Source organism: Crinia signifera, chromosome 6, assembly GCF_055691185.1.
Source record: "Crinia signifera chromosome 6, ASM5569118v1, whole genome shotgun sequence".
In the NCBI taxonomy this organism is placed as follows: domain Eukaryota; kingdom Metazoa; phylum Chordata; class Amphibia; order Anura; family Myobatrachidae; genus Crinia; species Crinia signifera.
The window spans coordinates 165,438,602-165,463,415 of NC_139222.1; the positions used below are offsets into that span (position 1 = coordinate 165,438,602).

A 24,814-nucleotide genomic window follows, 5' to 3' on the forward strand; every position below is an offset into this window, starting at 1 on the left:
TGGTGGGTGCTATGTTGCATTAGCAAGACTCCCAAAGCACCAATACAGTGGAACCCCCCCACAAGTCACCCCATTTTGCAAAGTACACCCCTCAGGGAATTCATCTAGGGGTATAGTGTACATTTCAAACCCCCAGGGGTTTCACCAATTTTGGTACAACTGGGCTGTGAAAATGAAAAATTACATTTTTTTACACAAAAATGTACTTCTGGCTCAAAATTTTTCATTTTCACAAGGAATGAAGGAGACAAAGCACCCCAAAATCTGTGCCCCCATTTCTCCAGAGTACGGCAATGCCTCACATGTGACCAAAAAATACCAGTTGGGTGCATGGCAGGACTTAGAAGGGAAGGAGTGATTTTTGGATTTTGGAGCACAGATTTTGGTGGAATGAATGGTGGGTGCTATGTTGCATTACCAATACAGTGGAACCCCCCCACAAGTGACCCCATTTTGCAAACTACACCCCTCAGGGAATTCATCTAGGGGTATAGTGTACATTTCAAACCCCCAGGGGTTTCACCAATTTTGATACAACTGGGCAGTGCAAATGAAAAATTACATTTTTTTACACAAAAATGCAGTTCTGGCTCAAAATCTTTCATTTTCACAAGGAATGAAGGAGACAAAGCACCCCAAAGTCTGTGCCCCAATTTCTCCCGAGTACGGCAATGCCTCACATGTGACCAAAAAATACCAGTTGGGTGCATGGCAGGACTCAGAAGGGAAGGAGTGATTTTTGGATTTTGCAGCTCAGATTCTGGTGGAATGAATGGTGGGTGCTATGTGGCATTAGCAAGACCCCCGAAGCACGGTGAAATGATGAACCTAATAATCCATAGATGTGTGGTATATTTTGAAACACTCCTTTATACATAGGCCGGGTTTGTCGGGGCAAGTTTTACAGTGGAAAATAGTATCCTTTCTTATTCCCTTTTTATAGCAAACTTTGCACCTTTTTTGTGTCCTGCCCTTTCTTGCAGTGGAGGGGATTTCGTTGGGAAAATGCTGCCCTGGTACAATACGGGGGCCAGTACTAGAAGTACTGGGGCCCTCTGCCTGCTGGTTCCCAAATATTAGGCCCTTTATGACTTCCTCTTGAAAGTGCATAAATGTCCCCCTCTGGCCGGTAGAACGGAATAGCACGTAAGCGTTATACAGTGCCATCTGGATGATATACACGGCCAGCTTCTTGTACCAGATATTTGTTTTCCGCAGGGCACTGTACGGCTTCAGTACCTGATCTGAAAGATCCACTCCGCCCATGTACTTATTGTAATCAAGGATACAATTTGGTTTTGAGGTGTGGGTACTGGTACCTCGTACAGGGATGGAGGTGGTACTGTCTCCATGAATTGTTGTCAGTATAAGGACATCCCTCTTGTCCTTATATTTGACCAACAACATATTTTCGGTGCATATTCCTCTGCTTTCACCCCTTCTTAGTACTTGGGCAATGTGCGTTTTGGGGAGGCCTCTTTGGTTCTTGCGCACAGTACCGCAAGCTGCTGTACCTCTTGAACCAAGGGCCTTAAACAGGGGGATGCTGGTGTAAAAGTTATCCACATAGAGGTGATAACCCTTATCCAGGAAGGGGTGCATTAAATCCCAGACAATTTTTCCACTAACACCTACGAGGGAGGGGGGGCATTCTGGCGGTTCAATTCTTGAATCCTTCCCTTCATATACCCTAAACTTGTGGGTGTACCCTGTGGTGCTTTCACACAGCTTATACATTTTTATGCCATACCTTGCCCTCTTACTGGGAAGGTACTGGCGGAATTTAACCCTTCCTTTAAAATGTATGAGGAACTCGTCGATACTAATACATTTATCAGGGATGTATAGCTCTGCAAATTTGGCACTGAAATGATCAATGACCGGCCTGACTTTGAATAGCCGGTCAAAGGTGGGATCATCTCTGGGTGGGCACTGTGCATTATCGGTGTAATGTATAAATTTATGGATCGTCTCAAATCGAGCCCGGGGCATGGCCATACGGTAAAATGGGGTGCTGTACAGAACATCTGTACTCCAATATTGCCTAATTTGTGGCTTTTTTACTATGCCCATATGAAACACCAGACCCCAAAACGTCATCATCTCTACTGCATCTACAGGGGTCCACCTAGCAAATGATGACGTGGGGTTTTGAGCAATAAACTGCTGGGCATATAAATTAGTTTGGTCCACCATTAAATTTATAAAATCATCAGAGAAAAATAATTTGAAAAAGTCAATTTCTCTGAGACCTGTGGAATCAAATTGGATTCCTGGCATGGCCAAAAACTCAGGAACTTGGGGCTCAAAATTGTCTGGTGGTGGGGTCCATACGAGATCAATTATTGGGGGGGGGGGTCCTCAGCTGATCTACGGGGGCGTCTTTGAGGGGGTCCCTCATCACCAGAGGAGGAAGAGGAGCTTAAGACGAATCCTTCAAATTCCCCGCTTGCCTCACTGGCTGTGTCAGAGTCAGAGGCAAGCATGGCATATGCCTCCTCCACTGAATACATTCTTCTGGATGACTGGGATGACCTTTGGGATGACATTTGGGATGACATTTGGGATGCCATTTTTATTTTTGTGTTACTGGTAGTGAAATGTTTCAACACGTGTATAGTGTAGGGGGGGTACAAACTTTATTTCAACCCGGGGGGTATGTAGTGTGTAGTGTGTATGTAGTGCAGAAAAAAAAAATACTTTATACAAAAAAAAAAAAATTGAAGGGGTTAAAAAAAAAAATTGAAGGGGTTAAAAAAAAAAAATTGAAGGGGTTAAAAAAAAAAAAAAAAAGGTCCTGCGCCAAAAATTGAGCACAGATGTTGGTCAGTAACGTCCGTCACTGAACAGCGCTCAAAGGCAACAGGAATTTGATAAAAAAAAAAAAAAATAGATCAACCCTGTGCCGAAAAAGCTGATCAGTGATGTACGTCACTGATCAGCGCACAGTGGCCACAGGACACCCACAAAATCACAGTGTGTGTAAAAAAATAAATAAAAAAAGACACCACAGCACCCACAAAAAAAAAAAAGGTGATCAGTGATGCGACACTGATTACCAGTGAGGGGCAGCAGGTGCACAACCTTTGGTGCAACTGACAGTGCAACTGGCAGCAACTGACAGGTATATATAAAAAAAAAAAACCTCTGCACCCCCAAAAAGTTGCTGATCACCTCAGATATAGTGATCAGCACAAAAGGCGGGGGCAGCAGACACAAAATTTAGCACTCTCTATCACTCTCTGTCACTATCTCTCTCTATCTCTCTATCTCTCACTATCTATCACTCTATGACACTGCAGCAGCAGCACTGACAGTTATATATATGAAAAATAACCCCTGCACCCCCAAAAAGTTGCTGGGGGTGCACAAAAGGGGGACAGCAGACACAAAATATAGCAGTCTCTATCACTCTCTGTCACTATCTCTCTCTATCTCTCTATCTCTCACTATCTATCACTATGACACTGCAGCAGCAGCACTGACAGGTATATATATATATATAAAAACCTGCGCCCCCAAAAAGTTGCTGATCAGTTAATTTATACTGATCAGCACAAAAGGGGGGGCAGCAGTCAGTTATATAAAAAATATATAGCACAATCTGTCACTATCTCTCTCTCTCTATCTCTCTCTATCTCTCTCTATCTCTCTATCTATAACTCTATTACACTGCAGCAGCACAAAATATAGCACTCTCTGTCACTAGGCCTCTCTATCTCTCTCTCTCTATCTCTCTCTCTCTAACTCGATGACACTGCAGCAGCACAACACAGCACAACACAGCACAGGATGTCACAATATGAAGCAAGATCCCAAGCAGTGATCAGGTAAGTATTGAGCAAGGTTCTGGTCAGTATATGGCGGCAGCTGGGCACGGTGACCGCACTGCACGCTATTCCAGACCGGAATGGCGTCTGCAGTGCAGTCACCGTTAGTTTAAACCCCCCTCCATGGCTGTGATTGGTCCGTCGGCCCGACGAACCAATCACGGCCTTTGGGGGCGGGCGGGGTGAGGTGGGGTGACACCAGTGTCACCCTTACACCCCGCGGTGATTGGTGCTGTACTTTACAGCACCAATCACCTCCGATCGCGTGTCACCGGCGAACGTTATTCGCCGGTGACACAGAAAACGCTGTGAATGGCTGTTCACACTGAACAGCCAATCACAGCGATCGCCGACGGGGGGGCGGCATCGCAGCCCCCCCTGGGCATGCAGGGACATGTCTGCTGTCAGGGACAGCAGACATCGTCCCTCTGTCACTGCGTCTCTAGACGCAGTGACAGTTTGAAGTCATGATGTATATATACGTCATGTGTCGGGAAGTACTTCCCGGCCATGACGTATATATACGTCAAATGTCGTGAAGGGGTTAATTACTGTCAAAGTCTTCTGTGGGAGGTAAACTGGAGATTGTTGTACAACATAGAGCAATTTGGGCTGAAACACCATTTTAATTTGGTTCACCCCGCCAGTTAAAGCCAATGGCAGTTTACTCCATATCCCTACCCTAGTATGTATGCAATCAATGGATCAACATTTAGTAAAACAAACTGTTGGTAACTGTTAGGGATAAATATACCCAAGTATTTAAATGAATCTTAGTTGCGTCCAAGGACACGATGACCGAGGAACAGGAATTTTAATAAGGCATTTGCAAATGGGTAAAGAGCCTTCATAGATTTATCGAAGTAGATAAACCCAGGATGTGTAATTGGCAAGAATTTTGATGTATGCAGACAAGCATATAGGGTGATAGGACTCTGAAAATGTGGGATCCTTCCCTGGTTTGGGAATGAGAACAAGCAATGCCTCAGACATAGATGCCGGGAGTGTACCCTGTTCTAGTAGCTGCGACAAGAGGGCAAGTAAATGTGGGGTGAAAAAAAATTGAAATGTTTTTTTATACAGCTCCAAAGGAAAACCAACAATTTAATGGCAGTGACTACTTCTTCCAAGGTTAGGCGAATCCAAAAGATGATGAGCATCTTCGAATATAGAAAGAAGAGGGAAGGTATGAATGTACATCTGTAGTTCTTCAGAATTACACACCAATTTAGGATTGTACAGACGACTATAAAAGGCCATAAATGCAGCTGCTATATCTTGGGTACCTGTGACTAGTCCTATCAGGGCAGGGCCGGTGCTAGCCGCTCAGCAAAGCCTGCAAAGCAGGGAGGCGCCTGGCTGGAGAGTGCCATGTGCCCCTCGGGCCGCTTTATCAATTAGTACTGAGGGCCGCCTGGTGGTACAGTGAGCATACCTCCCAACTGTCACGATTTTAGAGGGACAGTCCCGATTTTCGGGTCCTGTCCCGCTGTCCCACCCGCGGCAGGCATTGTCCCGCTGCGGGGGGTGGCAGTTGGGAGACCCCCCAATGTAGTAGAATAGACGCTGTGCGCATGCGCACAGCGTCTATTCTCGTATGAAAATGAGGTCGCGGCTAATTAGCATAAGCCGCACCCTCATTTGCATACGCCCCACCCCATTTTCGGGCGCTCGCGCGGCTTCGCCGCGCGAGTGTCCCTATTTCTTCTACTGAGAAGTTGGGAGGTATGCAGTGAGTATTGCCCACCTCCTCTAGTCAGCTGCACCGACGGTGTTTAAGAACATGGCCGCCGGCCTCCTGCACTGAGGACATGTCTAGTCAGTGCAGGAGGCTGCAAGAGGGCGGGGCTGTGGGCGGGACGAGAGGCCAGAGCACCAGGAACTAGCCTGCCTGTGCCGATCATCACACAGCACCCGATTTACGGTGGCTAGCCTGTGCGTCCACCTTCCCCCTGCTAGTGCTGCAGGTCAGGTAACAGCATCTGTACAGGGGGACAACAGGACTGAGGAGAAGCCTGTGGTGTCCTGACTCTTCAGTCCTGTTATGCAGGGTGAGTAGCTTGTGGTGTCCTGATATTATGCAGGGGGAGCAGCCTGTGGTGTCCAGTTATAATGCAGGGGGAGCAGCCTGTGGTGTCCAGTTATTATGCAGGGGGAGCAGCCTGTGGTGTCCAGTTATTATGCAGGGGGAGCAGCCTGTGGTGTCCAGCTATAATGCAGGGGGAGCAGCCTGTGGTGACCAGTTATTATGCAGGGGCAGCAGCCTGTGGTGTTGTGTTATTATGCAGGGGCAGCAGCCTGTGGTGTCGTGTTATTATGCAGGAGCAGCAGCCTGTGGTGTCGTGTTATTATGCAGGAGCAGCAGCCTGTGGTGTCCTGTTATTATGCAGGGCGAGAAGCCTGCAGTGTCCTCCAGTTATTATGCAGGGGGAGCAGCCTGTGGTGTTCTCCAGTTATTATGCAGGGGGAGCAGCCTGTGGTGTCCAGCAATTATGCAGGGGGAGCAGCCTGTGGTGTTGTGTTATTATGCAGGAGCAGCAGCCTGTGGTGTTGTGTTATTATGCAGGAGCAGCAGCCTGTGGTGTCCTGTTATTATGCAGGGGGAGAAGCCTGCGGTGTCCTCCAGTTATTATGCAGGGGGAGCAGCCTGTGGTGTTCTCTGGTTATTATGCAGGGGGAGCAGCCTGTGGTGTCCTATTCGTTTTATGCAGGGGGAGCAGCCTGTGGTGTCCTGGTTTATTATTATAGTAGAGGAGCAGCCTGTGGGGTGCTGCTGCTGCTGCTGTTGTTGTTGTTGTTGTTATGGGAGCAGGGACTTTTCTCAGCCAAACGCTGTTACTCATGTGCCAGTGCTCTGGACTTGCCCCCAGGCTTAAAGTTGCCAGCCAGCCCCTGGCTCCACCTGTGAAATAAATAAATTCCTCCTGCGTGCTCTTGCCTCGGGGCCTTTCTCTATGTGTTTTTGTTATGTAGTCATGTTAGGGTTGCCTACCCTCTTGCATTTTGCGGGAGGCTCTCGTTTTTTCATTGATCCTTCCGCTCCCATGGAAATCCACCGGATCCTCCCTGTTTTCATCCCGTTTTTTTATTAACAGACTGTGCATGCGCGAGACTCGAAGTCCTGGGGGCAGGGCCAGCATGCGCAACGTATTGACGCTGATGTAAAAAATCTTGTCCTGTTATTTAAATGCCGGCCACCGCGGGGAGCACCGGGAGCATGAGTGGCGGCAGTGGAAACCTAAGAGGTGCGGCAGCGGGATAATCAGGAGGAAGAGGCGGTAATGAAACTGTCCCCCACCTGCTAAAGTGTGCATCATCAGGGTCGCCAGCGCTACCCGCTCAGCGAGGTATGCAGTGCAGGGAGCGCCCGCTCTGCTACCACTGCTGGCTGCCGCAACCTGTCAAACTATTTGATGATAAAGAGAGGGGCCTGCCTCCCCCTCGCTGACTACCTGGCCTGTGGGCTGCTCTGTATTAAAGGGACAGCGTGCATTCAACAGGAGGCATACTCCTGTATATGAGAGGCACAGCTTAAGCAGGATCTCAGGCAAGTGACAGGTGGATCTATTCATAGCATAATAGGCACATAAAGTTCTTCTCAGTAACCCCACACATCTAGAGCATTCATTTATTCTATTAATGCTTGTATTTATATTAGACACACATTTATTTACCATCCGTGTTCCTGCCCTTACCCTTCACCCTCTCTCTCTCTCTCTCTATCTCCCCCCTCAGTGTCTTTTGCCCTATCCCTCCCTCTGACTCCCCACTCAGCATCTCTGACCTCACCCTCCCTCTGACTCCCACCGCCCCCTCAGTATCTCTGTCTTCACCCTCCCTCTAACTCCCCCCTCAGCACCCCTAAGTCACCCTCCCCCTAAAGCTTGGCATTCACTAGTGTGTTTTTTTGCAGCAGCGTATGCCCAGCCGATCACATGCAAGTCATCCGGGACCTTCCCGAGCGGCAGGGTCACAGGCAATCCATCTCGCGCGGTCCTAAAATTGTGATGCGTGCGTGCGACCCCTGTTCCCTGCCCAGCCTGTCACTGGGAGGGAGGTTGGAGCTGCATGCCGGGAACGCGCGTCAGACCTGAGGGGACCTCACACTGACCCGATTTGGGTCGATTTCTTGGCCCGTGCCGTTGGGAACGGGTACAATTGTCCCAAATCTCCCCTCTTAGTGTCTCTGCCCTTGACTTCCTTCTAACTCCCGATTAGCGTTCCATCCCTCACCCTCCCTCTAACTTCCACAGCATCCCTGCCCACCCCTCTAACCTCCTCAGTGTCCCTGCCTTTGCCCTCTTTCTAACTCTCCCATCTCCGTCCTCATACCCAGTGGCGTAACTATAGCTCCGCAGCCCCTGCGGTGGCGGGGAGGCACAGAGAAAGTGTGGGCACCAGGAGGTCTGCGGGGCTATAGTTAGCCGCTGCTGTCTGCCGGGAACCTGGCCTGCCGCATCTTCGGACACGGTCCCGTCTCTCCCGGTATCGGCTCCTGCGGGCAGTCCCGATTTTCGGGTCCTGTCCCGCTGTCCCACCCGCGTCAGGCATTGTCCCGCTGCGGGGGGTGGCAGTTGGGAGACCCCCCAAGCTAATAGAATATGGAAGCGCACAACGTCTATTCTCGTATGAAAATGAGGTAGCGGCTAATTAGCATAAGCTGCACCCTCATTTGCATACGCCCCACCCCCTTTTCGGGGTGTCCCTATTTCTTCAGCACGAAAGTTGGGAGGTATGTGACACTTAGAAAATGGCTGCCCCCATACTGCAGACAGTTTTTGAGGATGCTAGAGGAGGCGGCGGCATAATGCGGGTGTGTGTGTGTGTTTGTCTAAAAATTTGCGTAGGGGTGGTGCACGTTAAGTAGTTACGCAACTGCTCATACCCCCTAAAGGGGTATACACACGGAGAACTTTTAGCCAAAATCTCCCTATTTTTCTCCTGCTTAGTCAATATTGCCTAGCAGAAGTTGCTTAGCATAGATTGACTGTGCAGGCAAGACAATTTTGTCTAGATCATAGACTATCATTACTTAGACAAAATCGCTTAGTCAAAATTGTCCATTAGTCAAAATTTCCCCATGTGTACACCACTTAACTCCTCCATCAGCGAACAGGCCCGGCGACAGGGGGTTCTAGGGGGACAACTGTGATGGGCCTCACGATTCTGAGGGGCCCCAAATGCAGACAGGGGTGCGGTGGGTGGGGGGGGGCACATTAAGTAGTTACGCCACTGCGCATACCCCCTAAAGGGGTGTACACACAGATAACTTTTAACAGGAGATTTTGACTAGATAGTCAAAATCTCCTAGAAGGGGAGGCCTGGTACACACCAGAACGATCCTGATTGTTAGTAGATCGTTAGCAGATTGTGTGATGCTCGCACAATCTGTTGGAGCCACACAATCTGCTAACGATCTGCATCCAATCTGATCCCAATCCGATCTGAGTCTGTATCCAGTTGAATGGATCTTTTACAGATCCTCACTGCAGCAGGTAGGATCTGTAAAACGACCAAACGACAGCGGGGACGCGCATCGGATTGGAATCGGATCGGAATTGGACCTAAACATGCCCAATCTACACACAATCTGCATCCAATCGGTCGGAATTGGATCCAGATTGATGGAATTGAGCCCTAATCGTTCTGGTGTGTACCCCCCCTTAGTCAAAATCTCCCTATTTTTCTCCTGCTTTGTCAATATTGTCTAGCAGAAATTGCTTAGCATAGATTGACTGTGCAGGCAAGACAATTTTGACTAGATCATAGACTATCATTGCTTAGACAAAATCGCTTAGTCAAATTCTCCAGTGCAACTAGCCAAAATCTCCCCGTGTGTACATCCATTAACTCCTCCATCAGCGAACCTGCCCTAGCATCTAAAATCTTGCTGAAACTCTCTCTGGTTTCAGTACGTTTCCTTATTATGTTTCCCCTTAGTCAGATTACAGAAGGGAGAATGGAAACTGAAAGTAATGAATAAATGGGAGGGTACACGGCTGTAATCTCCAGTATATAGAGGCAGAGGACAGACCGGAATTGAAACTGCAGCCTTCTGTAGACTGATGCACGGAGCAGAAAGCAGGAATACACCAAGACATTGAGAACAGAGGCAACTGACCGGCTGATGCTGTGTGGTAGGAAACTATAGTTGTTCATGTTATATTATGACTACAGATTAATTTATAATATGATTCACTGATAGATGACAGTAATAAATATGGACAAGGTTGATAGAATACAGACAATTCTCTGGGCCAAGCCAGTGCTGATGATTTTACATAAAAGAGATTCTCAGTCATACATTTTCTGAGAATGAAGATGATCAGTGAGCATATGGGAATAAATAATAGAACAGATCTCACCTTTCCCGGCAGCCATTACTGTGTATCTGAGAAGTAGCCTGGTCTATCTGTCTCTCTTCTGTGAGAACATGGAGCATCTCTACACTACACTACATGACCTGTACTGTATTATATTGGATCTTTCGCTACAATGTAGATAAATGTGAGTTGTCATTTCTCTGCAGCATAGTGGCATTTCTATGAAGTGCGTGAGAACCTTACACAGGTGTTTTATAGGATCACTGGGGACTATGTAAAAACCGGACCCGGACTAGACTCCGGACCGCCGGACAGGACATCAAAATCTGCAGTCCGGAGCTTGTAGGGTCCAGTCCGGGGGGTGTCCTGTCCGGGGGGGTCCCTGTGATAGCTATCACCAGGGACATGAGGGAGGGGAGATTACAGCCTCTCCGTGTGGTCTGGACCGTCCAGTTTTTGCTACATGCTTGGACCATACAGGTAGGCTTTATTCTACCCCTCCTCCTCTCCCTAGTGAGAGGTGTCACATGCAGTCCCCCCCCCGGGACCGGAGCCTACAAGCGAGTTTGATGTCCGGTCCGGCGGTCCGGGGGTTTTGCCCTGGTCCGGTTTTTACCCATGCCCGTATCACTGCATTACATTTATGTGAGAAGTGAATGACACTAGTAACATATTGCACACATTCATATATAAGTGTTTTATCTTTGCAAACAAAATGAGGCTGAATTTAGTAACTTATTCAGCCAGTTTCTTATTCACTTCTTATTTAAGCTCCAGCTTCTTATTCAGAACATTCACTTTTGCAAGGGTTAATGAGTCTTGGGCAATATAATACATAAGAAGTGAATAAGAAGCTAACTTCAGCCATGTGCAAACAAAGCTTAATGTCTGGGACAGTGGCGTGTTTATAATGGGTGCATACAGGATGCAGTTAGAATCCCGGCGGTCAAAATCCTGATGCCGGAATCCCGACCGCCGACATCCCGACACTTTCTCCCTCTATGGGTGTCCACGACACCCATAGAGGGAGAATAAATTAGTGTGCTGCGTGTAGCAAGGCACCGGGCCTACTGCGTGGCGAGTGCAGCGAGCCCGCAAGGGGGGTGATCCACGCCCCCCCCCCTTGTCAGAATTTCAGCGGTCATGATTCCGGCGTCAGGATTTTGACCGTCGGGATTCCGACCACTGGGATTTCATACCAATCCCGGTGCATACAGCCCCGGAGTCCCGAGGAGGGGAAGCACATTGCATGTGCTGCACCCATTTACAGGGGTATTCAATCTTGGGTCACAGCCGTCCAAAGCATGCAGGATTCAATGTCCCGTCTGCAGCAGGACGAGAAGGGGTGTGCCCGCAAGCTGCTGTCAGGAGCTCGTCACTTCACAGCCATTCTTGGCAGAACGAGCCCGACTCATTCTGCCGAGATCCCCTGTTCAATGTTGTTGGGCATTCTGCCCTGTCGGGAGTGGGCTGCAGGAGATTGAATACCCCCTTAGAGTAGAATCTTAGCCCGCTAGAGCTCAGACCGTATAGCGCAGCACGACTGCCAACAGGAAAGAGGGAACCAGGACAGAGGAGACTGCACATGGGCCTCCTTCTCTCTTAAAACACTACTGATCTGGGAACTTGTTCTCAAACTGTGGGTCCTGACCCCAAAGGGGGTCCCGACCATCTCTGCATGGGGCTCGCAACTCCATGTTGCTGACCATCAGGCTGATGACTTATCTAATCTTGTAGCATACTTCCCGGAATGGCCAGGATGCTCTTGAAAATTGGGTCCCTCTCCCAGCCCCCCGAAAAGGTGGCAAGTCTCCTGCATGCTCCCCAAAGCACCTGCCTCCCCCTGGACCCACTGAAACAATTTCCGGAAATACCCATGTCGACCTTCCCAAGGTCGACATAATGCTTGTGTTGACCTTTTTCCCCTGTCGACCTTAGGCATTTCAACCTTTTCAGGTGTCGACCTTAATAGTGTCAACCCACGTCGAATGGGCAACAACACCTGCAGCTGTTGAAATCAATAGCTGCAGGTGTCGGAATGGTCAGTGATAATGACTGTTCATACACAGCTTAAAGATAGCAGCGCAATAATCACATGGGCGCATGAATATGGTCATAATGTAATGCTTTGTACATTAACTTATAAAGCAGCTGGATTTAATATACAGTGTAAAATCACTGATACTATACAGTTTTGTCTCTGTTTTAAAAATAGTAGCTGTGTGTGTAATATTATATGGGGTACTAAGTTTTGGAAAGTGATAAACTGGAGAGAGAGAAAGTATGAACCAATCAGCTCCAAACACAGGCTGTAGCATTGAAGTTAGAAAATGATTGGCTGCTACGGTCTCACCCTGAGCCAGATGCACTAAGCTTAAAAAAATGATAAAATGGAGAGTGATAAACAGCCAGCCAATCAGCTCCCACCTGCCATGTTACAGTCTGTGTTTGAAAAATGGCAGGTAGGAGCTGGTTGTTTATCACACTCCATTTTATTAATATTCAAGCTTAGTGCATCTGGCCCCTATACTTAATCACTATCCAAGGATTAGTACATCTCCCCCATAGTATATGACTGGTGGGATGCAATTCCTAACCCTTGTCAGCCATCATATAACATGGCCATACGAATGCACAGAGCTCACCTTCTAGCACTACTAGTTAGAATAGTATAGTAGATATCACTGTCATGACTACAGGCTATGCTGATGACTCAAGTCTGGAAACTCCCTGTTGACTGTTCTATAACAGATGTCAGCTGACTCAGTCTACTCAGCCTTTTCACACATACTCCAGAGAGTGATTCATAGTTGCTGTTTGTATAAAGCCTGACTGTTTGCATGCACAGGTTTTTTATTTTTTTGCTAAGTACATAAGGTGTATTTTATAGCCAGGTTACAAGGAGAGATAGAGCCTGTATGTCATGTACATATAAACACATGGCCACATCCCGAGGCGGTCGTCCCGGGGCCTCCACGCTCCCCCTGAATAGTGCATGCCGCTGGTACTGAAATCGGAGCAAAGCATGATTCATCTGTGTCTCCCATATTCCCACTACACAGCCGCTGCCAACACTGCCCACCGAGCTGAAGTCACTGTCAGCCTCTCACAGGGAATTTAGTCACCACCACAGCCGCTGGGACATCCAGGAGCTGAGACTGTGACATTTCACTAATGGTGTGTACACACTATCAATCTCAGCTCCTTCACCAGTGATGCTGGCAGTGTGAGACTGGGCTTTGAGCTGAATGGCACTGGACATATCAGTTATTATGAATTATTCAGAAACATCAGCACGATATACTATTTTTCATTAGGTTATTAACCACTAATATTTTGTGAGCTACCTTTTGGAATCTTATAATGTCTGTCACATGGATATGTCCCATTTTCTTCCAGTTTTTTTTTTAATCCATTACTTATGCCATTTGTATTTTCTAAAGGTGATTTAGGCCAGCGTGTATGTACAATGATGGTGGGGAAAATTGCTGGGCTGAAAATCGCTCAGCTGAGCGATTTTTACCCTTCTGAGTTCTCCCATGTGTGGACGACTTTCCATAGAAGGACACTATGAAAAGCCGTCCACCCCGTCGCTCATCTGCTGGTAATACCAGCAGATGAGCGGCAACCGCTGGCAATGATGCCGGAATGTGCATCAGTGCTCACCGCTCATCGCTGCCCCGTACACACTGGGCGGCTTTGGAGCTGAAAGTAGCCCAGTGTGTATGGACCTTTAGAATTAATGCACCAAAGATTCATTGGTACATTCCAAGAATATACTTATAATGGAAGTAGGGGGTTATTCTGGTTGATTCGCAAGGCTGCGATTTATCACATGTAAAAATCCGGGGAGCTGCAGGAGAGCTAGCGGTCTGTGGGAGCGGGGACCGGTCCGAGGGGAGCGGGAGGAGCAGGCTGGAAGTGGGGACCGGCAGGAGCAGGCTGGGAGTGGGCACCGGTCCGGTGGAGCGGCATGAGATGTAAAGGCAGGCAGTGAGCGGGGACCGTGGTGCAGATGCACAGGTGAAACCTGGGGCGAGGTGGGAGAATAGAAAGAAATCCTATTCAAAAGACTGGGCGGCCGCTGATTGGCTGGGAACTCAGCCAGTCAGCGGCCACCCAGTCTTTTGAATAGGATGGTTTCTATTCTCCCGCTTGCCGTGGGGACCGCAGAGCAGCAGGAGAATAGAAACCATCCTATTCAAAAGACTGGGCGGCCGCTGATTGGCTGAGTTCCCAGCCAATCAGCGGCCACCCAGTTTTTGAATAGGATTTCTTTCTATTCTCCCGCCGCGCCCCTGGTCTCTGCTCTGCATCTGCGGTCCCTGCTCCCTGCCTGCCGCTCCATCTCATGCCGCTCCCCCGGACCGGTCCCCATTCCCAGCCTGCTCCTGCTGCTCCCCGGACCGGTCCCCACTCCCAGCCTGCTCCTGCCGCTCCCCCAGATGGCTGCACATGATTTATCTTATGTGCAGACCGTTCGACATCCGGATCTGATCCGATGCGCACGGGACCGCGCATCAGATCAGATCAGATGTCATACCCTACGCAATTTGGCCAATTTCGCCCGATTTCTCGGCCCAATCCTCCAGAATCGGGTGAAATCGGGGCCAAATCGCGTAGTGTATGGGGGCCTTTACACTTGTGAGATTTGACCCAATTTATCTGACAAAGGGCCTTATTCTAGTTCACTCTTAGAGGCAAATTCCTTCTTAGCTGGACAAAACCATGTGCACTGCAGGGGGGCATATGTAACATATGCAGAGAGATTTAGCTTTGGGTGAGTTATTTTGTTTCTGTGCAGGAAAAATACTGACTGCTTTATTTTTACACTGCAATATAGATCTCACTTTGAAGAAAAACCCCACCCAAATGTAATTCTCTCTGCACATGTTACATCTGCCCCACCTGCAGTGCACATGGTTTTTTTTCCAGCTAAGAAGGAATTTGCCTTTAAGAGTGAACTAGAATAAGGCCCAAAATCTGATGTGCCTGTCTGACAAAATCTTATGTGCCTGATGTGGAGGACCCAATGCACAATCCCATGCCATGAGTATAACCAAGAGATTGCAAGAGATTGATCCTCCTGCACATAGGATAAATCTCGAGTCAATCAGGTCCAACTTGTTGGACAATAAGTTGGACAAGTGTAAGGGGGCCAACCCTCTGCTTTTCTCAATCTATACTTCCTCTCTTGGCAAACTAATCAGCTCTTTCGGATTTCAGTATCACTTATATGCGGATGATACTCAAATCTATCTATCAACCTCAGAGTTGTCAGCAGTGGTTTTGGGCCGAGTCTCTGAATGTCTCTCTGCCATCTCATCTTGGATATCTTCTCGCCAACTCAAACTCAATACTTCCAAAACAGAATTACTTATATTCCCACTGGCCAAGAACAGTTACCATCCTGATATGTCCATAATTGTTGACAACTCGACAATCTACCCTACTCCACAAGCTTGTTGCCTAGGGGTCATCCTTGACTCTGAACTGTCCTTTCTTCCCCACATTCAATCTGTCTCCAAATCATGTTACATCTAAATAACATATCCAAAATACGACTGTATCTCACACAAGACTACTAAATCTCTTATCCAGGCACTCATTATATCCCGCATTGATTATTGCAATAGTCTCCTAGCTGGTCTTCCCAAGAACAGACTCTAACCACTGCAATCCATTTTAAATGCTGTTGCAAGACACTCATCGTCTGCTGATCCGCTCTGCCAGTCCCTCCATTGGTTGCCTGTATCTTACCGTATGCAATATAAAACGCTTCTGCTAGCATATAAAGCTATTAACCATACTGCACCAGCATATTTCTTTACTTATCTCAAAATATCTCCCATCTCGACCACTCCGCTCTGCACAAGATCTGCGTCTCTCTTCTGCACGGATCACTAGCTCCCATTTACTATTACAGGACTTTCATCGGGCTGCTCCCATCCTATGGATTGCCCTTCCACGCACAATAAGACTCTCCACTAGCCTCAAAACTTTCAAGCGTTCCATTAAAACTCACCTCTTCAGGCAAGCCTATCATATTTAGTTCTACATGCATAACCCTCGGAGGCACTTATGTATTATATAGCTTCCCTTCTGGACTTGTAACTTGGTGGGGCTGCTATGCTATTACTGATGCCTGTCCTTGTGTTTCCCTCCTACCGTGTTTCCCCGATAATAAGACACTGTCTTATTTTTTTTTTTCGCTCAAAAAAGACCATAGGTCTTATTTTCGGGGAAGGGCTTATTTTAATAGACCTTTTGAAAAAATAGCCCCCCTGCGCCTTTAAGAAATTCCCCACTGCGCCTTTAAAACATTCAACTGCGCCTTTATGAAAAGCCCCACAATTTAATGTGCCGGTATTTTACATTTTCCATGCCCCCACCTGTTTGTTTGTAGTTTAAATGGATATTCGTTGATGGCGCTGTGTGGTGAGCAGCAGCCAGCCAGTCAGCCGCGTGATGTGCGCGGCGCGATGTGCGCGGCGTGACGTCACGCCGCGCCTACCGCAATGCATCCCTGGGAACGGGAGCTGCGGTGCTGCTGGTGAGTGAGCGGAGGGCAGCGGGGGTCAGCGGGGGTCAGCGGGAGTCAGCGGGGGCCGAGCGGAGGGTACACATATGGTGTACATACAATTACATGGGAAAAATGGTAGGGCTTAATTTCGGGGGAGGGCTTATTTTGGACCAGCGTCCAAAATCTGGGGTAGGGCTTATTATCGGGGTAGGTCTAATTATCGGGGAAAGACGGTATATCCCTATAGATTGTAAGCTTGCAGCAGGCCCCTCCTACCTCCAAGTCTGTCTGTTGTTACCCAGTTTGTTTTATCACTGTCTTCTATTGTAAAGCGCAACGGAATCTGCTGCACTATATAAGAAACTGTAAATAAATAATAAATAGTTACCCACTGACATTAATCCTGGGTTGCTGTACGTTCATGTGCAATAACCAGGTATTTTAAGGGCCTGATTCTGAGCATCTTCCATGCGCACATAATGCTGATATTCAGATAGTTCAGCAATTGTTTGCAAATGTGCATACGTGAGAATTTCTGAGAACCTCTATGGAGCATGTGTTACACAGAGTGTACATACAATGACGCTGTTGCAATTGGGACAGATGGCATCTGAAATGTTGCAGAAAAGTGTTTCTTTGTGGTGACTGGGAAGTGGCTCGTAGTGCATGCTAAAATGCTCATTCCGTGTACGTGTTATGTGAGTAACATGGTAGCGTCACTGCAAGTGGCTGTGTTCCCATACTCCTAGCTGCAGGTATGGGAGGCCATGATCAGATGGAGAAACTGTGCCTGCCATAGGGCTGTTCCAAGTTTTGATGGTGTGACCAATGGTGGCATATAAGGACACACCAATTGGTCTTACTGTGTGCATGGTTGCTAAAAGTTGGCATCTGAGTACTTGTATATTCTGCCAAACAGATGTACACAAGGGGTGGACTTAGTAGCAGCATTTACATAAACTCGCACAGGCAACCGCTAATAGAGGGTGCTGTGTGCACTTTTGTGCACCCCTAGTTCTCAGGATGAGAGTACCTCTTTTAGGGGCTATTCCGAAGGGCGGAAACAGCAGCAGGCGCCTATTCAATGCTGTCTTTCCCGACAGCATTGAACAGGCATCTCGGCAGAACGGACCCAAAAGTAGTCGGTCCTGTTCTGCCAAGAACAGCCGTGGATTCTCGAGCTCACGGCCATATCTTGATGATCCACGGGCGTTTCTTAAGGACACGCCCCCTTTTCGGCACTCGGCAGGAGGGTCATTAAATCTCGCCTGCCGAATCTTAGTCGAGCAGGCTGAGAACGGGACAGGGTCGCGACTGTAAGGACATCCGGACAGTTGTGACCTGGGATTGAATACCCCCTTAGTGTAATAGTAGAAAAATATGTGTCCCTAGTCCACAAACTAATGTGCTGCTGCCCCCCTATTTGGCTGTTGGCAGTGGTAGGGGGTGAGCAGTATAAGTGCGGTGGGGCCCTTATGAAAGAGGCAGAGATGGGCATGTGTCAAATTTTAGATTATTGGTGTTACAGGACATCCAGTATTGTAAGCCTAGAGAAGTTATATATAATAGTGAGACACAGGGTACCTAACAGTGTGTATGTACATTGTATGTGTGATAGTGGAGGCGCCTGCAGGGTTATCCCCCTGTTTATGGGCACGCCTATGATCCCCTGCTCCTGCCCCTCCTGGAGAGAATGAACCAGGGAGAGTGAAACTCGCCGAAGCCGTTTGCTCCCACGGTTTGCGCATTCCCAAACCCTGTCTATCGGGGACGGGGATGAATTTGTCCCATTACGAATGGGCTGAATCGAACCCAAGGTACCAGAGTTAATGTATTGTGGATTTATTCTGCTCTGATTGTATTCTGATACGATTGTGTGAGCCTTGGGCACTGGTTCCCCCATCCCCCCAGACCATGTTCTATACTTTTGTGTTCAAATCAGAACCAGGCTCTGAAGGTGATACAGTAATGCATTGTACTTGTATTTACTGAGGTTAGCAGCCATGCACTGCTAGCAACTGTACTGTAACAGCCTCTGTCTTCTGAGACCATGCATTCATTTAGTGCAGGAATGGGGAACCTTTGGCCCTCCAGCTGTTGTTGTACTACACATCCCAGCATGCCCTGCTACAGTTTTACTATTTGGCCATGCTAAAACTGTTGTAGGGCAACTGATTTAGTGCTACATTGCTGCATCTGTATTACTGCACATACTCAGAAACTTCCTAGGTACTGTATTCATAATATGATCTTGATGTACTTGATGTGTGTTTTTATAGTAAACAAAAGAAAATATAAACAATGCAAGACATAATGACCGTCATTTTAAATGTCAATGCCAAGACACAAATATTTTCTTTAATTTGGTTAGTAGTAGTAGTAGTAGTAGTACGTTTATTTATAAGGCGCCACAAAGTGTCCGCAGCGCCGTACATAGCAAACAAAAGAAACAAAAAAAAACAAATTACAAGGTAACGTACAGGGTGTGTAGAAAGATACAGTATAAATAGGGGTATAGCTGGTAGAACTAAAATCAGCATCAGTTCAGAAGTAGGTGTCAAAATAGTCAAGGAGACCGAAGATGAAGTAGAGGAAGGGAAGAACAGGACAGGAGCACAGGTGAGGTAATGAGGTAGGGTGAGTACGTGAGGAAGGAGGGCCCTGCTCATAAGAGTTAACATACTAAAAATAGGTGGGTGGACGAACGAAATACAATAGGATAAGTAGGAACGGAGGGGAACGGAGGCAGGATAGGAGGATCAAAAGAGGTTAGGAGGAGGGATAGGCTAGTCGAAAAAAGTGGGTTTTGAGGGAGCGCTTGAAGGAGGTAAGGGAATCAGATAGCCTGATGGGTGGCGGGAGGTTGTTCCAGTGCAGGGGGGCAGCGCGAGAGAAATCTTGGACACAGGAGTGGGAGGAGGTGATTAGGTGAGAGGTCAGTCGGCGGTCAGCGATGGAGCGAAGAGGACGGGAGGGAGTGTGGATAGAGATCAGTGAAGAGAGGTAGGGAGCTGTGGAGGAGGAGAGAGCCTTGTAGGTGGTGGTGAGGAGTTTAAAGAGAACTCGGAAAGGAATGGGGAGCCAGTGAAGAGATAAACAGAGGGGGGAGGCGGAGGTAGAGCGGCGGGAGAGGAAGATGAGCCTAGCAGCAGCGTTAAGAATGGATTGGAGAGGTGCGAGGCGGGTGAGAGGTAGCCCAGAGAGAAGGATGTTGCAGTAGGAATGCAGATAGAGTTCCAATAATAATAATAATTGTGACATCTAGCATTAACCTCTGCAATTTATAATCTGCCAATTCTTAATGTATGGTGGGCGGGCAAAACAGGAACTTTCTATAGTTATATGTCTAAAAAAAAAAAAAAATTGCACTGCCGTAATAATATAGTCAACCAATAATGAATTTATTTATCAAAGAAGACACATTACACAGATCGCTATAATCTATGTGCACATATGTTAAGTTAGAGGGACTCCCACCCCCTAAATCCATAACCAGGCCCAGATCTCTCAGAACAGTCATGGGGCGTAACCAACATGGGGTCTGACAGATTTTCCACTAACAAGCACCGGGCTGAACATGCTGTGGGATTTACACCATAGCAGGGAGACCTACATTATGGGGTCCTACTGCCATTATGTAAAATCAGCCCCAAACTGGTCACTCTAGGTCTTGAAGTCTTAAGGAAATGTCCCCCCTCCCCCCCAAAAAAGAATCCCCATACCTTTGAAAAGAAAATCAGGTCCAGGCAAACCTGGCATGCAGACATTTAGAGAACCACAAGTGCCAGCATGCCTGTAAACGAATGGCCAGCTGGCACCTACAGTCCCACTGTATAAAACATATTACAATAATAAAGTAAAGTTCAGTTCACATGTATCACTGACATTTAAGGGAACAGATAAAGACTGTTGAGGGAGGTTTGGGTGAGGCTGCAGAAGGGAGGGTTAGGGCTAGTGGAAGGTAAGGAGAGAGGTTAAAATACGTGCCTTAATAGTGTCAAGATTCTGCCAAAAGTTATCACTGTGGGTCCTGACCCCCAAGTAGGTCTCGATCATCTCAGTATGGGGTTGCTCCATGTTGCTGACCATCAGACTAATAACTCCTCTGCCAGTGATCCAAGGAGTCATAAGGTAGTTTTGCCCCCACTTTCGTGCTTTCTAGGGATGGGCTCACAATCGATGGTTGCCATCAATGGTCACCAACTATGCTCTGGATTCCTGTTCTTTCAATAAATGGCCCGTGGCCAAATCACAGCCTGGGGGCGGGGCTTCATGGGTGTCGGGGTAGGAGCTATACTCCATGTTCCGGCACCTTGCAAAAAAAAAAAATTAGTTTATTATGTACCATCGATGGAGGGAAACCATTTGGTTCTCTTTCATTGATGTGAAAAGGGTACTTGTTTCCTAGCACGGCCACACCGATTTCCATCGGGGTGGTCGTGTCGGAAAAATCGCGTCGGTCGCATCGCATGCGATTTGGTCGCATGCGATGCGACCGACCCGATTTTTTAATTGAATCAAATGTGAATAGGGTCCCTGGGACCCGATTTTACATTGGATTCAATGTAAAATATTCCCTAGACCCCCAAATTTAACACCGTAAACCCCACCCCACGATTGACGCCAACCCAAAGCGTGGCGAGCGCAGCGAGCCCGCGAGGGGCGGTGGTGCGCGCCCTCCGACCTTTTCATTCCCCTACTATCCACGTCGGCGTGGAGTTGAGAATAGAAAGTGTGGCGAGCGCAGCGAGGGGACGCGTATAACTTCACAGGTATACAGTACCGTCAAAAGCATTTGACATCTATCATAAACCATCATCCATAGTGCTTTGCCTCTCTTGTACCTCCCAGCTGCTGCCACCAGTAGTCTGCAATCCTGGATCCCTTATCTATGTGCAGATATTCACAGGGGGCACACGGAAGGTAGCCAGGGAAATCCTGGGGGTGGGGAGTCCTGTGCGGGTACCAGGAAGGGTGGTTCTGGAAAGCAGTAGCAGGAGAGCATGGAGGGAAAGAGGGAAGTACTGAGAATATACTTTATTATATGAGTCTGTGAAGGGTAAATATCCTTAAGTAAACACCCTCTGACTCCCTCTTCCATCCCCGTCATCCTCTTCCATCCCCCATTACACACTGCGTCCCTATCGCATTAGTGGTCACTTCACTTATTTTGTGCCTGTGCAATACAACTGCGCATGTGCTGTTCGCACACATGTGGCAGCAATCCTGCTGTAACTTGCTGGGGTCCTGCAATAATTTTGATTGTCTGATGAGTTACCAGAGCGAAATAGCTTCATAATCCCTGGACTAGAGGGATATGTTTTACCAACATTATGACTCTGTAGAAGTTATCCTGTTATCTTCATGCTTCTGTATAACTAAGTTATGATGTTTTTATTTTACAGTGATTATCACCACTCATGGATCACCAGGGAACACCTCAGAATGACCCTCAAAATAATCCTAATCGCCCATATCGAAGAAGTAAGACATGAATTATAATATGTAAATTAAATGATCAGAAACCTATTAAATATTCAATAAATGCTTTCAATAGCAATTGTGGTTGAAATATAGTAAAAAATCAAATACTGTAGGTTCTGGCTCACATAATTATTGCTATTGTATTCGCTCAAAGTTTGATCCAATGCTTTAATGTAAATGACAAGACTAATCTAAAATTAAACATTTATCTACTGTCATTATTTTCAGTAGAGATCTTTTAAAAGGAGGATTTACTGGTTGATTTACTTGTTAGCTTTTATCTATCACACAGTGACAGGAAAAGAATGATTGTTGGTTTAAATTTGTCGTTTTTCTCAGACAGGACAGGATCAAGACAAAGAAGAGACCCTAGTAATGGTCCACGGCAAATACAAGATCATCATCAAGAAAGAAGAAATGAAGATTTGAGGGCAGGGAGAGAACAGCATGAGCACAGAGCTGGGGGTAGAATTGGACAACAAGCTCAGCAGAGAGGTGGTGGGCATCATGCACAACATGGTGTTCCACAACTGGAACAACTTGCTGGACAATACCATGAACAGCAAGTTGGTGGACAGCATGCACTACGAGGTAACGGACGACAGGCACATGGGGCTGGACGGCGCAGAGAACAGCAAGCTGATAGACCACATGTGCATGGAGCTGGTCCAAAAAATGAACAGAGGGTTGGTGGACATCATGAGCTTGGACCAAGAGCACAAAATGAACAAAGAGCTGGTGGCCAGCCGGTTAATAACTGGAGAGGAGGAAACTACAACCAGAGAGGCAGGCAAAATGGAGATTTTGGACGAGAACAGCAAGTTAGATATTTGGGCTACAAAGCCCTTGAAGGACTGCTAGAAAAGGATCCATCAGAAATAGTGATTACACTAGGTGCACACTCTGGTCTCAGTGAATTGCTGTCAACCACGGAAATGAAGCCAGAGTTTATGGAGTTGCTTTGCAAAGTGCTTTGCAGAGCCTGTACTTCTAAACTAGACAGGCAGAGTATTCAGTATCTTCTTGGTCGGATCAAGACATCTATGTACCTTCGCACATGCCTCCCACGCTATATAGTAGGAGTGATGACAGAGGCTGTGCCTGAGAGGAGATATCGTTATCCAGATCATATTTCTAACATACTTTGTCTTCTCCAGGAACTTATTAGCATCTTCCCTGCCAGTAGCCTACAGGAGACATCTGTGTTGTTATCTCTCATACCTGGCTCTGTCAATGCTTTGCGTGCATCTGGAGTAAATGTTGGAGAGCATATAGAGCAGAATCTAGAGAGGTTATCAAATTTCATAAAACACTTACAGGACAAGAGAAGAGATGGGACACTACGAGTAGACACACACATGGCACTTGGAACAGAGGTCCCTGCTGAAGACTACAGAACCATGAGTGTGTACCCGAGTTATGATGAAATTCAATTGAATAAAAATCCATTACTCAGACCAAATACATTAATGAACAAGTATGAAAGCACAGGCCTCTACCTGGACACTCACTTCCGACTCTTAAGAGAAGATTTTGTGCGACCATTAAGAAATGGGATCCAGGACATACTGCAGCAACGTGACAATCGAGGATTTCGCAAAATGAAATTTGACGACATTCGAATTTACTTTGACACACGGGTGCTGGCTCCAATGTGCACACCTACAGGCATCATTTACAAGGTGCAATTTGACATTACACCATTAAAGATGATCAGATGGCAGAACTCCAAGCGTCTGATTTATGGGTCTCTAGTCTGTCTGTCCAAGGATAATTTTGAATCCTTCCTCTTTGCCACAGTTTCTAATCGTGAGGAAAAAGAGCTGGTGATTGGTCAAGTGCAACTGCAATTCAGTGAGCAGAGCAGAGAACTCCTGGCAAGAACACGTCCAACAGATTCCTTTATCATGGTAGAGACCACTGCCTATTTTGAGGCATATCGCCATGTCCTAGAGGGGTTGCAGGAGATGAATGAGCAGGATGTGCCTTTCCAGAAATATATTGTATTATGTGAGAAGAATGTGGAAGCACCACGTTACCTCAATGCAGGTGTCCAGTACAGCCTTAGCTGTTTAATAAGTAAGAAAAAAGTTCCAGCTATGGATAGAAAGATCAATATCCAAAATATACCAGAGTGGCCTTCTAAAGAGATCCTTGGCTTTGATGAGTCTCAGATGGAGGCTGTGCAGCTGGCACTCACAAAGGAACTTGCCATCATCCAGGGACCGCCTGGCACAGGTGAATGTCTTAACTAAAGCAGCAATGGCAAAATATAGTTTATTTATAAAATAAAATATGTTTAGCTTTATGATTCGATCATCAGGAAATAATACACAAGGGCCCTTATCTGATCGCAGTACAAACTTGTTCTCAAAATGGGCTAAACCATGTGCACTGCAGGTGGGGAAGATGTAACATGTGCAGAAAGAGTTAGATTTGGGGGAGTTATTTTGTTTCTGTGCAGGGTAAATACTGGCTGCATTATTTTTACACTGCAATTTAGATTTCAGTTTGAACACACCGCACCCAAATAAAACTCTCTCTACACATGTTACATCTGCCCCACCTGCAATGCATATGGTTTTGCCCATTTTGAGAACAAATTTGTACTATGTTCAGCTCTGAATAAGGGCCAATGGGTTATTTTTTTTAAA

General features: G+C 47.1%; 1 protein-coding gene across 1 annotated transcript in view; it reads left to right on the plus strand.

Annotated features, from left to right (window-relative positions):
* Positions 1-9,819: 9,819 nt before the first annotated feature.
* The window catches only part of ZNFX1 (zinc finger NFX1-type containing 1), a 36,129-nt gene continuing 21,134 nt past the window's right edge, over positions 9,820-24,814 (plus strand). Inside the window, exons 1-3 of the mRNA XM_083147926.1 lie at positions 9,820-9,967; positions 22,082-22,160; positions 22,500-24,398. Of these exons, the coding sequence (XP_083004052.1) occupies positions 22,097-22,160; positions 22,500-24,398 (1,963 nt within the window). The 5' untranslated portion in view covers positions 9,820-9,967; positions 22,082-22,096. The remainder of the gene's footprint in view (positions 9,968-22,081; positions 22,161-22,499; positions 24,399-24,814) is intronic.